This window comes from Rhagoletis zephyria, unplaced genomic scaffold (assembly GCF_001687245.7).
Source record: "Rhagoletis zephyria isolate East Lansing unplaced genomic scaffold, Rhagoletis_zephyria_1.1 Rzeph_scaffold_00803, whole genome shotgun sequence".
Taxonomy (NCBI): Eukaryota; Metazoa; Arthropoda; class Insecta; order Diptera; family Tephritidae; genus Rhagoletis; species Rhagoletis zephyria.
The window spans coordinates 70001-84506 of record NW_016157887.1 but is presented as its reverse complement, the minus strand read 5'-3'; the positions used below and the strand labels follow the sequence as shown (position 1 = coordinate 84506).

The window sequence follows — 14506 nt, the reverse complement described above, 5'->3', positions numbered from 1 at the left end:
CAACTTGTCAAATTTTGCAAAGTTGTAAGAAAACTTAATTTTTCTGAACCACCATAAATGATTTGCAACTGTTAATATATATCAAAAGAAAGGTAAACCGATTACCTTTCTTTTGATTATAACACCGTTAAAATTGCTTTACGTTTTCATAAAAACTTTGCAACTTTTGTAAACAGCTATATATAAGCAGTGGAAAAGTGGTAAAATTTTGCAAAGTTGTAACAAAACAGATTTTTTGTGAACTAGTGTAAATGATTTGCAACTGTTAATATATATCAAAAGAAAGGTAAACCGATTACCTTTCATTTGATTATAATATTGTAAAAATCGCTTAACTTTTTTATAAAAATTTTCCAACTTTAGAAACCGTCTATATATAAGTCGAAAAAACGCAATCAAATTTTGCAAAGTTGTAATGAAACTGAATTTTTGTGAACCATTATAAATGATTTGCAACTTTTAATATATAACAAAAGAAAGATAAATCGATTACCTTTCTTTTGATTATAATATTATTAAAATCGCTTAACTTTTTTATAAAAATTTTCCAACTTTAGAAACCGTCTATATATAAGTCGAAAAAACGCAATCAAATTTTGCAAAGTTGTAATGAAACCGAATTTTTGTGAACCATTATAAATGATTTGCAACTTTTAATATATAACAAAAGAAAGATAAATCGATTACCTTTCTTTTGATTATAATATTATTAAAATCGCTTAACTTTATTATAGAAATTTTCCAACTTTTTAAACATCTATGTGCACATGAGTAATACTAATAATAAGAAATTAAGCCAGCGCATATGTATGTATGTAAAAATATATTTATTAATGTTAATTTCAAGTTTTATTCATAATATTGGTTATTAAGTATGTATACTATGCATTTTTAAAATAAAGTTTGCAAAATAAAAATCAAAACATTTTAGGATTTTTTATTTAAAGTTTCTAAGGTTATTTTGAATTCGCTGTGAAGAGAATGAAACCCTGAGCCGGCAGAAGGGGGCAATGATAGACGAGTGCAGCTATATGTTTTCCTTACGAAGTATCTGAATGAGTGCGACAGTGATGCAAGGCTCACACGTACAGGGGGAAAGTGGTGACAATCTGCACAGCGCCCATACAAATGTCATCAGTTTTGAAGTGACCGAAACCCGCGGTTTCACCAGATTTTTTACCACTTTTGGCTGGCAGGGCAGTTTCCCCTCAAATTCGACAGCGTTACACACACTTTCGCAACTTTTTAGCTATCACACGCACACATTTACAAATTTGGTATTCGAAATGTGAAACATTTTTCATTTGTTAGAGCGGAATTCCTACTTTTATAGGAATTCTGTGCGTTAAAGCGAGTAAGAAATATGGCAGTTTTTATGACAGTAGGATTTGTCGAAAAATGTCACATCTGATAAAAAAATTTTAATAATTTTATAGATATTTCAAATTTCATTTTATGTTCCCGTTGCCGTTGCCGTCGACTTTGCATCATTATTTTTAAGGTATGTACATACATATGTAAATTACTTAACTTGTGCATTTTAATTGATTTTCTCGTTATTACAGATTTGCAACAATTAAAATTAAAACCCACCATCATCTTTAATGCCGTCACCAGCTGATATCGCACGCACCTCCTCCATCACCTTTAATGCCACCACCAACATCGTACCATCACCTTCAACACCGGTACCAGAAGTATCGCCACCATCATCATTCAACACCGGCACCAGCAAAATCGCACCATCAACATTCCACGCCTCTACCAGCAAAATCACCTTCAACATCGCCACTATTACTTTAAGGCCACCACCAACATCACCTTCAACGCCTGCACCAGCAATGTTATACACATCCACATCAATGGTCCTCTGCAATAACTACACAATTCAAAATTCAAAAAATAAAAACTGTTACTACTGTTAAGTCGCTCTTGTCTGTAATCCTCGTCTAATCCATTCCCAACCTTTTATAAAGTAAGCAGTAAGGATTGCTAAAGTAAGTACTAAATATTAGACATGGATTCGACATGGATTAGATAGATATATCAGCCACTTAACAGTAGTAAGGGTTTTGTTTTTTGAATTTTGAATTGTGTCGTTATTGCACAGGACCATCGATATGTACAAAGTATGTTATTTGTTTGCACATATGTACTATAAGAGTTTTGTATTAATAAACGTTTTTTAAATAAACCAATTCATTTTTAAAAGTAAAAATTTTGATTTTCTACTTATTTGTTTTTTCCTGTACTGAGGAGTTTATAACGACAAAAATGAGTAGTTTGATTATTAGTGTTGAGGAGTTTATAACGACAAAAATGAGTAATTTGATTATTAGTGCTGTGGAGTTTATAACGACAACGATGAGTAGTTTGTTTATTAGCACTGAGGACTTGCTAATGACAACAATGAGTACTTTATTCATTAGCACTGATGTGTTTATAAAAACACAAATAAGCAGTTTGGTAGTTTCTAGAGCAGAGCAGATATATTTTTCATTAATCAAAGTATTCAATTAGTAAGAAGAGGTAAAATATTACACCAACAAGGGGTAAGTGCTCAGTTTTATCCCATCGCCTGAACAAAAATTAGTATTTTAATAAGCACTTTTGTAATTAGTGATAATGACAAAATGAGCACTTATTTGATGCTCAGCTGTCTTGCAGGGGCTTTACATCAGAAGTCATGATAGTATTATTTCAATAAAGAAAGAAATCAATNTGAGCACTTATTTGATGCTCAGCTGTCTTGCAGGGGCTTTACATCAGAAGTCATGATAGTATTATTTCAATAAAGAAAGAAATCAATTACAAACTTATGGCGTTTTATTTTCTATTAAAAAATTGTGTCTTCTTATATTGTAACATTTGCACTAGGTTACTTTTCGTCCTGCAAAATGGCTATGTTAGTAGAAAGTTTTGCACTTTTGCTTAGCCGGAGGGTAAGGTTTTGAGAAACTAACACGCAAAGCTGTGAAAGGGCTGAGGAAAACAGGGCAACATTATTTCGAGAAAAAAACGCCAATATATATAAACTAAGTTTCACTGGCTGGCGTTTTTAATAGGGTTGTCAGATTTTTTATGCGTGAAATCAGTACGTTAGACTTTTTCATGCTAAAAAATCAGTATTTTCCAGTACACTTTTATTCAAAGCCAAATTATGAATGTAAGTAACAGATAATACTTTAAAGCGCCAGAGTACTTGTTTTTAATAATATTCAGATATATAAATAAAATATAGTTCATAAAAAATAAAAACGTTATTCACTTTAACATGAGTGCACACATCACTGTACACAGGAGCCAATAAATTATTTTATATTTATGACATCTAAGAAATCTAAGGCAATCGGCATCGTTTGTTCCGATTCCCACGTCACGTTTGTTCCGATTTGCGCGTCAATTAATTTTACCCATTGTTACTTATGCTGAGGTGGGTTATAGTCAGCTTGATTCCAGGTCATCACATAAGATTGTCACCTTATTTAACCAAATTACACGTTATGAATATGGATTGCGGAAGTTTGACCATATATCTGCGTGGAGATGTAGCTTGTTAGGATGTGATATCACTGATTATCTAAAAGCACGAAACTGCGTCTTTCTCTTTAAACTTATCAGCACAAAGACCCCACCTTATCTTTATGAGAAGTTAATTTTTCCAAAGTCTGAGCGTTCCTGTGATCTAATGGTGCCTTTATTTAACTTTAAGAATTCTACTAGACTATTTTTCATCAATGCTATACGAATCTGGAATTCAATTCACGCTGCAATTAGAAGCAAGATCAATAAAAGCAACTTCAAAAATATTTTATATAGCTACTTTTCTAAAAATTGATGAACCATCTTATATTTAAAGTTAAACTCTGTTAACCTATGTATGTATATGTGATTTAATTAATTATATGTATTAATGTATGTCTTTGTATTGAATTTATTTGTTGTGCTATAAAAGATTTGGTCTTACTGTACTAATATTTAATATTGAAATAAATTGAAATTGAAATTGAATAGCAATAATGAGACCATTTCCATTTTCAGTGTTTAAATAGCCAAAGAACTCTATACATTTCATTTTAAAATTACTTCTAATTCGAAGTTAAGTTTCAAAGATTTTATTTGAAGCCAGTTTCTCTCTTTGCGCCAGGAAGCAAATTTTATGCTTAAGATCCTCTCAGTTGGGTGTGGAGTGGTAATGAAAAAAACTAAATTACATGTTTTTTCAAACTGTGGAAAAGTACCTAAGGACTTCATATATATTTCCTCATGGAAAGACTAAGAATTCGCTAAAAAGAGTGTCTAACTCTATGTCTGGTTTGCAAAACTCTTTTACAATGTCAGTAAAAAGAGAAAACAAATTTAAAGCCGAATTAACATGAGGCGATTTTCTAAGCGATTCAACATTGCTCAAGAAAAATCGCTAGTGTAAATGGTGATAGAAAAATCGCTTGCCTCAAAGTAGACAGCAAGTCAACTTTTGCAGGCGATCAGGCGCCTGTCGAATAATCGCCTCATCTAAAGGCAGCTTAAGTTATACGCAAAAACCATTCGAATATTCAAATTTGCTGCTTGAAACTGAAAGATATTTTCGAGATAACTAACAACACTCGACAAAAAACGTCAGGCTTCTTTTTAAATAATTTAAGCTTTATGTAAAAAACTTAATACAATCCTAAAGTATTTTGTTTGAATTGAAAATTCAGTACAAATCAGAACAAATTTTCAAAAATCAAGACATTAGCGTACTGATTGAAGAAATGAATAAATTCAGTACAAGAGTTGAAAAATCAGTACGTACTGATAAAATCAGTACGTCTGACAACTGTAGTTTTTAAGTAAATTTTAAGATTATTTTTATGTATTTATTTTGTTTGATGTAAATTTGTTTAACGTTTATTAAGCTATCAGAACTTGTTGCAGTGTTGCTGGAGGGTCTAGCCGGCATTAGGGTCATAGGAACACCTCTTGGCAACAAACGTGTTTTTACTAGAGCTGTAGCAAACCGTATGTATTCGTTACTGAGTAACGGGTACAACCCCTGCCTCGAATCACCGAATCGTTACTCACATAATAATCTCGTTACTCGCATTTTCCGTATATGCCCCATTAACGTGAATCAATACAACACAACATACATAAATACTATTGTGCGGGAACGAGTGTTGTTCGTAACGATACTTAAGTGCGTTGCGTGTATATGTAACTACATACGTACATGCATGCATATATACATACAAACGAACATTTCCTTATCACGCGATTTACATGATGCAAGTACTTAAAAGCAATTCTTGCTCATTCTCTTTTGCGTTTTCTATTTGCTTTTGCACGTTTCTTGAATTCAAGTTTTTGGTTCTTTAAATGGGAAACAACGAAAATGCCAAAAGCAAAGCAAGAAAGCTGAAACGACTTGACGGTACAGACGCATGTGTAATCGTCCCTTTTCTTCTCACCCCCTCTCTTCCACATGTGAGCAGAATTGAATTCAATACTTGAACTGTGTAAAAGCAGTCTATGCTGCAAGATTCGTTTCGATGATACGTGTGAGGTACAAGTACTTGTATTAAAAGTAACGAGGAAAGTAGCGATACGAAAGATACAGGTGTTGATTGGATTAGTAACGAATACATACGGATATCCAAATTTTCGTTACTTTTACAGCTCTGGCTTATACTGGACCTCCCAGTGCACTTAGGCCTTAAGCTCTACGCCATAGCTGCTTTCTCAACGCGCCTATCACGAAAAACATTGAGGGCCGGTTGTTCAATGTCTGATTAGCACAAATCGGAGGTAGAAGCTCTGGTTAAATACAACGACCGCTTTATCGATATGCATGATGTCGAAATCGTCAATAATGATGTTTAACCGGCAAGTAGTGATAACCAGACATTGAACAACCGGCCCTGAGACAGTTAAGAAAAGGATTAATTATTACACATTCCATATTGTTATAAATCGCACAATTACATAAGTTTAAACCGCACAACACTGCTTAAATTCAAGAGTAAAATAAATTTTCCATTAACGAAAGTTCAAAATAAAACGACATGTCATTTCCAAGTGTTTAGACGCGACTGCTAACACCAGGCGCCTAAATGCATGCTATGTACTGCTGCATGTGCAAAAATTTCCTTCATTAAATTAATGATATTTATGTACATGCACTTCTCAACTGCCATGTAATAAAACTTTCTTAAGTTATAATTTGATGGCAGTTCAAAGTATGCTCTGCCTAGTCGGATGCATCCTCCGGACACTGCTTCCGGAGCATTCTGCGGACTCTGCATGGCTTACAACCATGCGGAGGTGGTAATAGTTGATTACCATTGGCCACAGTGCTTACCCACTACTTTTTGGTCCAATAAATATTTTTTTTTATATACATACATGCAAACATACTGGTCTCCCCTCTCACTGAGTTATTCACCAAGGGTAACGAAATATATGAAATGAAAATAAATCAAGTTGAAATTTAAAGGTTTGGTTATCATGAGAGCAACATCAAAATGGCTTCTACCTATTTTTACCACGCTTTTATCAACTTGTAATGTTGTGTGTCTAGATACCATTCATTGCTATAAAACCTTTGCTTTGCAAAGATCCTATAAAAGTCTACACGGTGCACAGTGCCGCGACTCCATACAAATGATGGACAAAAATAGAAGGAGTGGTCAGAATTGGCTGAAACTTCACACCTAGAAGTATTATGCCCCTCTAATTTCAAAAATGAAATCGGTTTTTCTGTACCGGTTACTCATTTCGAGAAAACCGAGTTTTTCTTGCATTTTTATATGAAAATAGTCATTGTGGACATGTGTTGATATAAGTGGAAGGAGGCATCAGAATGGGCTGAAACTTTACACCTGAAAGGACTATATCACGGAAATTTAAGAAAAAAAAAACGTTTTTCAGCATCTCTTACCATTTAATTAAAAAAAAAATTTTTTTACAATTTTATAAAAAGGCAAAATAACTCATAATCATCGTAGACATATGTTTATAAAAACCGAAATAGTATTCAGAACTTGTTGAAACTTTACACCTAAAAGGACTAAGCCATGCTTATTTCAAAAATGAAATCGATTTTTCGGTACCGGGTACCCATTAAAAAAAAAAAAGATTTTTTTTTTACATTACTATATGAAAGACAAATAAGGCATAATCATTGCTGATTGTGGTGTTTACGTAAACAGGAAGGAGTCGTCAGAATTTATTGAAACTTTACATCTGAAGTGTCTATATTACTCTAATTTTAAGAAAGTAATCGGTTTTTTGTAACGGGTACCCATTAAAAAAACATCGAGTTTTTGCACATGATTATTTAAAAATGAAATATGCCATATCATTGTTGCTAAGTGTTCAGAAAAATAGTCTTAATAGTCAAAATTCGTCTAAACTTTACTTCCTAAGTGAATACATTATGGTAATTTGAAAAATTAAGTCGGTTTTCCTTACATGTTAACCTTTAGAAAAAAAAATTCTTTTGATTTCATTTAAAATAAAGCATAATCACTGTTAAGTAAGTAAGTAATAATAGCTGTTATATGGTAATAACATATAATATGTTAATAAAAACCGAACTAGTTGTTATAATCACTCAGTTTCAGAGTCCTCAGAAGAGGAGGAAGTGATCACTGATTCAAATGATTCCATGCTTTTGTCTGCTTCGTCACTTTCAACAATGTATTTATTAAAGCTGAGATCAGAACCCTTTAAATATTTGTTTCTCTGTTTTATATTTCTTTTTGTAAACTGGTGTCATTGCTCTATATATATATATATATATGTATATATATATATATGTAAATCTTCGTATACCTTTGTTTTTGGCTCCCATACCGTGATGCATATTTAAGTATTTTAATTAGCTGATAATTTTTTTCATTTCAAAGCACCCTGTACCTCTTAATTTTTTTTTTTGGCACTTTTAGCTTTAATTCAACACCTTATTTTTGAAAAGCGAACCAAAAATTTAGATCTTAGGGCATTCAGAAAAAGTATTGTAAATATAGATCAGCTAAAATAATACCAAAAAAAGGCATTTAGTCACTTTTTCAAAATTGAAAATTTTCAAATATTGGAAAAAGTTGGAAGAGATTTCGATTGTTTCTGTTAGTTGAAGGTCCAAACTACCATAACCAAGAAAAAAATTTCACGAACTTTCAAGATGTTTTTTTTTTTTGTCTCCAAAGGTTACCAATTTTCGGATTTTGGTATGTTTAATCATATATTTATTTATTAATAAAAAACAAATATTTGTATAAATTTTTTTCCATGAACCATACATTTTTTGGTTTGTCGCATATATCTTTATCAAAGTGCAAAAGTTGATCTTGCTAGGAATAAAAATGTATTTTTAACAAATTTTTAACTGCGACCACTTTTATGTGCGAATCGCCGAAATGAAATGGTATGTAGAAAATAGGTGTACTTTGAGGGGGTGTGTGAGGCTGAAAGTTGTTTTTATCACAAAATAACTTATGAACTTCTCTTAGTTGGAGATTTAGCTGTAACTTGACATCAAAACATCTAAGTTTCAAGACAGTCGATTTTTGTATTTTTGTCCACCTTCGCGGCACTGTGCGGTGGGCAGGAAGCAAAGATAGGTTGCATAAAAATTTCGACAAGAACTGAAAGCAGGGTTGTATTTGTTGATATTTTTAGGTTAAGAATCCCTTTGAATTGAAATCCTAGCTACTCCTGTTTTAAAGATATCCACATTTTACATAGTTATGATAGGACCGACTTTTGCGAAAGAGAAAAACATCCTTGTACATTAAATATTCAACAATGTATGTGTGAGTAAATGTGTGTATATATATTATGTGAAAATATAAGTTTATGTAAGTTTTTAGCCGGTTTCAATCGTTTCCAAGGCGCACCACGTAGAGGCAACTTACTTTGCACCTCTTTGTTCTTTTTTTGGTTTTATTTGTTTATATTTTTTTCTTGCTTTATTTTTTTATATTTGTTTTTTGTTTCCTTTTATTTTTTTTTGTTGGCTTACCATATAATATAGTCACACATTTTAGTATTTAAATATTTTATTATTTAGTTAAGTTTTTATATATGCTGGAATGAAAATGTCATTACAGTTTTCTTCAGGCGACTCACAAATGTTGGTTTATTAATCATATTTATTTTGAATCTATCCCAGAATTTAATGAATTCCCTATGAACTGACTTCCTGGCCTGCTCGGACCATAATCCTAAACCATCGTTATTCAAGAATGAAATAGATTGCTTTAAATGTTTAAGGATAAAATGGATTTTGACAGTTTAAGAAATTCCAGTACTTTTCAAAGCTGTGCGGAGTTCGTTAAGATTTTTATCAAAATTACTAAGATCCGCTTGTTTTGCGGAAAACCATGTATTCACGATTTTGCTCATGGCTTTGAACGAGGCAATATATTTGGTATTGTTTTTACTGAGAGTTTCTTCCATACAAACTATGTTCGACATTTTTTTGTATGTGGAAGACACTGTCAGCAAAAAATAAATAATTGCAAAAAATCAACGAAATTTCCTGGTAACTTCAGACTTGCACTTTACTAATTGGCTCAAAAGCTACATTTTAAACATTTTTCTAAAAGATCTGATTAGAAATTGTGATCAGATGAAAGTGTCTCCGAGCCAATAATTTTGTATGGCACGGTACTTATAAGTAATCTAGGTTTCACGAAAAAAAATAAATAAATTCAAGGTAACATTAAAATATCAGTCATTTGTTTCGTTGCTGTGAGCTTGTTTCAAAACTTCTGGCTTTTGCTATAATTGTAAAACTCTGTGCATGTCATTTTAACGTATTTAGGTACATACTTATATTAATCATCAACTATTGCTTATGCAAAACGTGCTACATTTAAAAAAAAAAATCGCATATGAAAGAGCACCAACCCAACTCGTAATAATTTAAGTATACAAATTTTAGTATTTAATATAGAAATATTCAATTGAAATACGCCAATATTAAAATGAAGCGCTTTGCACTTAACGGATGCTTTTTCATAATTAAGTTAAAAAAAATTTATTTAAATTCCATGCTGTCTGTGATGGGATTTGAACCCTGACGCTCTGGAAATTAGCAAATTGTGGCAAGCATCTTCGTGCACTCAGCTACAGCCAGACATGTAAATGTGCATTCAAATGTTCAGTTTGATTCAACACCACGTGTGCGTGGTATGAAAGTATTGTTTTTAAGTACGAACATTTCAAAACGATAATCAAATAAATAATATTCATGTTTACTATGCGTTATTTCCCCCAGTAAATTCATAAAATTTTTCTTAATATTACAACGCCTTTTTCTCTCAGCGTAGTCGTTTTTAAGCAAAATTTGTGCAATCAAATCGAAAACCGGGACACTTAAATGAAACCCGGGACATTTTAAGGTTGGACCGGGACACCGGGACAAATAGTCTAAAACCGGGACATGTCCAGGAAAACCGGGACGTCTGGCAGCCCTACACAACAAAGCGCATACTTTCATGCGATTTTCTTTATGATCGCATTTGTGTTCTGGATGTACAATAGTCATTATTTCCTGACAGAAGAGTACATAAATACCAAAATAAATCTCATACAAGCTTTGAATTTATTTACTTATTATGCGGAGTACCGTTGGCCTAAGTTAGAGCATTTTTATTTCTTGCACAAGCGCAGTGCGACTTGCTTGCGCTACTTGCTTATAGCAACAAACTTTTAATAAAAAATTACTACCGTATTAAATAGCATACAATATTGTATACATACATACATATATTGCGATATTGAAAGTGTTTGTAATGAGAAAGTGCACGCTACAGAAAAAGGTAATTGTGGTGTTTTATCTAAGTTGTATACCGGTAGCGCCCAATAAATCTCGATCAATTATTCTTTCGGTAGGAAAAAATGAAAATGTTTCACATTGATTTGATCCGTTTTAGTGAGTTAAAAAAGGGGAAAAGATTTGTATGAGATTTCTTTTCGTATAAATATGCTCTAATTATCGAGAAGTACGCCTTCCTCTTTTGCAAATATATCCTATCAGAAGTATATAAAATGTGGATATCTTTAAAACAGGAGCAGCTAGGATTTCAATTTAAGCGGATTCTTAACCTTAAGATATCAACAAATACAACCCTGCTTTCAGATTTTGTCGACATTTTTATGCAACCTATCTTCGCTTCCTGCCCACCGTGTCTAGACATCAACCTCGTCGCCTGGTATCATATCAAAACTCTAGAGGTAGATGACGCACAATGGACGACATTAGCCGGAAAAAAATCAAAGTGGAATTTTGATGTTTTGATAATTCCAACTTGTTAAGATATGTCCACTTACATAGAAAAAATTATCCTTTGGTGTTTTAAATCCCAGTTTAGTATTTTTTTGTAGGTCAAATTTGGTGTTTTGAAACTTTGTTTTCTAAAAGTTACACAAATCAAATCGACATTTTTAAAATGTGGTGTGTTGTTTATCACAGTGGTGTGCCAGAACGCTGAAAAGAATGCATTTGGTATAGAAAACGATGTTCTTTTATATGAAATAAAAACAATTTATATGTGATGAGGGACGTAGCTAGAGTAATGTGTCAAAATTAGACGTTTCTTCGTCAAAAAATATGAACAAAGTCGAAATATTTGGACAATCTAAACACTGTATTGTTATGTATTTTTCTTAAAATTTTTTTGTGAAGCTCTTCATGATATGTTCTTTTAGATATTACTTAAGCCAGACTTCGCACGACCTCGCACCAATGTCAAATTCCATATTATATCAAGCAGAGTCTGTACGAAAAATGGTTACCCAAGAGTTGCGACTGATGAATCAGATGCAAGTTCACACTCCGACAGTGACATTTCGCATGCATAATTAAAAAACAAAAACATATATTAAAAAAAACAAATATGTAGTTATAAGTTATATATTCATTAAAAAAATAATTGAATATATGTATTAAACAATTTTACAATCAAAATTGAAATAGTGTTTTCTTTGCAGTGTAAAGCTTTAATTAATTTAAACTGTAAATAAGTTTTTCGATTATATTGGTCTCAGAGCCCTTGGGAAGGTTAAAAACTATATTTCCAACATCTACATAAACTCCTCTTTCTCTTCATCAGAATCGGTAGAAGTTAAGAAAGTACCTCGAAGGTGTTCACACAGGTTTTGTCAGGACTGGGCCAAAAATCAATATCTTTGCATCACACGATGGGGTAACAAGTATTCAAAAGATGAAGCAAATGTGACCATAATTAGGATTCTTTAGGGTAGCTCTCAATCTCTGAGCCCCCTATTGGAAGAAACCTTTATAAACCTTTCCATAAAATAACAATCACTCAAAGCGATTTTGAAATCTGGGAGAAAATTCTTTCCAATTGAATGATTCTTGCCATTTTATGGTTTGTATATGTAGGCGTATCCATAACCTTATCATAAGTAGTTCTAGAGAGTAGAGTTCCAATACAAACCACTTTTCGCCATATGTACGTTAGCAAAAGCGGTCCATAGATAAGCGATATTTGAAATTCGGTTTGTATAGGAGATGCCATGTCCCCAGCTTCTGATTGAATTGTTGAACCACAAGCCAGAACTCCTCCTATGCCTGAAGAACTGGTTCTCAATACAGTTAATGCAATAACAGCTTCTTCCAAGCCATTAAAAACATGCACTTTGTTAGGTCCACCACCTGTTGCGCTTGCTTCTGCCTTCGGCCGCGCTTAGGGATTATAACCCTTACTAAGTAGAATTCTCCTTTCTGTGTTGCCGGAGAAGAGGGGTTTCCGCATGTCAAAGCTATACAACATTTCTTGTGAATATCACTCCGGCGGTAGAACACATATCGAAATTTGCAAAAAAAGCGTATAGTGCAAACCGAATTTATTAATAAGCTAGTGGTCGGAAATTTGAAACATTTATTTTAAATAAAAGCTTAATCTTGGAACGAATTTGCGTCATCCCCTGTCAAGTTTGCTTCGCAGACAAACCGGTTTCGGTGATGTGCCATCTTCAGTGACATTTTCGTTTCGTGACAAGGGATGACGGAAATTCGTTTCAAAATAAATCATCTTACCACCATCTCGGAAAAAGTTTAATCCTTTGATTACACGTGTATGTTAATGGTTTTGGATTCGGGTTATGCGTTTGGACACAACAACCTTGTACAAAGAACTAAACCGGACCCAAGTTTCTCGATAAGGGGCAGCACAGATTCTTTTTTGCTTGTTTATATAAAGCAGTGGATAAAAATATACGTATATGCGAAATGTTTAAATGAACACCACTAATATTTCCTGCAAACACACATCGATTTACATGTTTTATCTCGCCTCCGACACAGAATTGTTTTCGTACAAAATTACGCAAAAAAACTTACTCGTTCGTTTTTAGGCACGTCATTGTTACGAATTTCGAAAGTTTGAAAATACGATTCGGATTGCAGCATACTATTACGAATACGAAAGAGTTGCAGAATAGGGGTGGAAATTAATTGGTCCTCGTATGTATGTACATACATATATGCATGTGTGTGCACCAATCTATTAANCGTCATTGTTACGAATTTCGAAAGTTTGAAAATACGATTCGGATTGCAGCATACTATTACGAATACGAAAGAGTTGCAGAATAGGGGTGGAAATTAATTGGTCCTCGTATGTATGTACATACATATATGCATGTGTGTGCACCAATCTATTAATATCGTTAAATTATTTTAATATCTATTGCAAAATTTTGTACAGACTAGACTAAAAAGTAGAAAATAAATAAAATAAATAAAATAAAAAAGCTTTATAATATACCACGCTTTTATAAATTGACTAAAAAGTAGAAAATAATATTTCTCAGTCCCATAGAATTAGTTTTAATAACTTTTGATTTTGAAATTTTAGCAAAGTCATTATAAACAATTTATGAGATTGGAAATGAAAAGCACGGAGCCCATGTAATAGACTTGCATTGATATGAAAAGTAATGTATGTATTTATATACGTGGGTATATGAATGAGGATCTCTTAAAATCGATCTCAAAGTTTGTACTTGCGCTGTAGAGATTTTAGGTCTATGTTATGTAGTTTTACTATTGTCAATTAAATCGAATTCTTTGTATTGCATGCGCTCCACGTCTTTCGTTTTCAATCTCATAAATTGTTTATAATGATTTTAGATAAAGTTTCAAAATCAAAAGTTATCAAAACAAATTCTATGGGACTGAGAAATCTTATTTGCTACTTTTTAGCCATGGCTAATATGGCTCATGATACAAATATTTAAAGGTAAAACCGCTCGCTCAATTCGTTGGTCATCATTTAGTTTTTGAAGTTTGTCTACTTTATAAAGTTTAAATTTTGGAAGCAACTGAAATGCCAAATAAAAGTAAAACAAAAAATAAATAGATGAAAATTTTAAAATTTTCTTTTATTTGAGACTGAAAATGAGAATGTATTTGTGAGATTGAATATTTGAAAACATTTTTGTTATGTTAGAAAACTTCAAAAATGTTAAGGCTGCCTCTCAGCGGTTT

The 14506-nt window shown here is 32.5% G+C and overlaps 1 protein-coding gene across 1 annotated transcript; it reads left to right on the top strand.

The window, feature by feature from the left end:
• Positions 1-1457: 1457 nt before the first annotated feature.
• LOC108361599 (zinc finger protein castor homolog 1-like) lies at positions 1458-1952 on the top strand. Its single transcript, XM_017614242.1, has 2 exons — positions 1458-1501; positions 1566-1952. Exon 2 carries the CDS (start codon positions 1605-1607, stop codon positions 1923-1925), a length of 321 nt encoding a protein of 106 aa, XP_017469731.1. The 5' UTR covers positions 1458-1501; positions 1566-1604; the 3' UTR covers positions 1926-1952.
• The last annotated feature ends 12554 nt before the right edge of the window (positions 1953-14506 follow it).

Coding starts and splice junctions, on each gene's coding strand:
- LOC108361599 (XM_017614242.1), top strand. CDS start 1,605: ATGCCGTCACCAGCTGATATCGCACGCACCTCCTCCATCACCTTTAAT.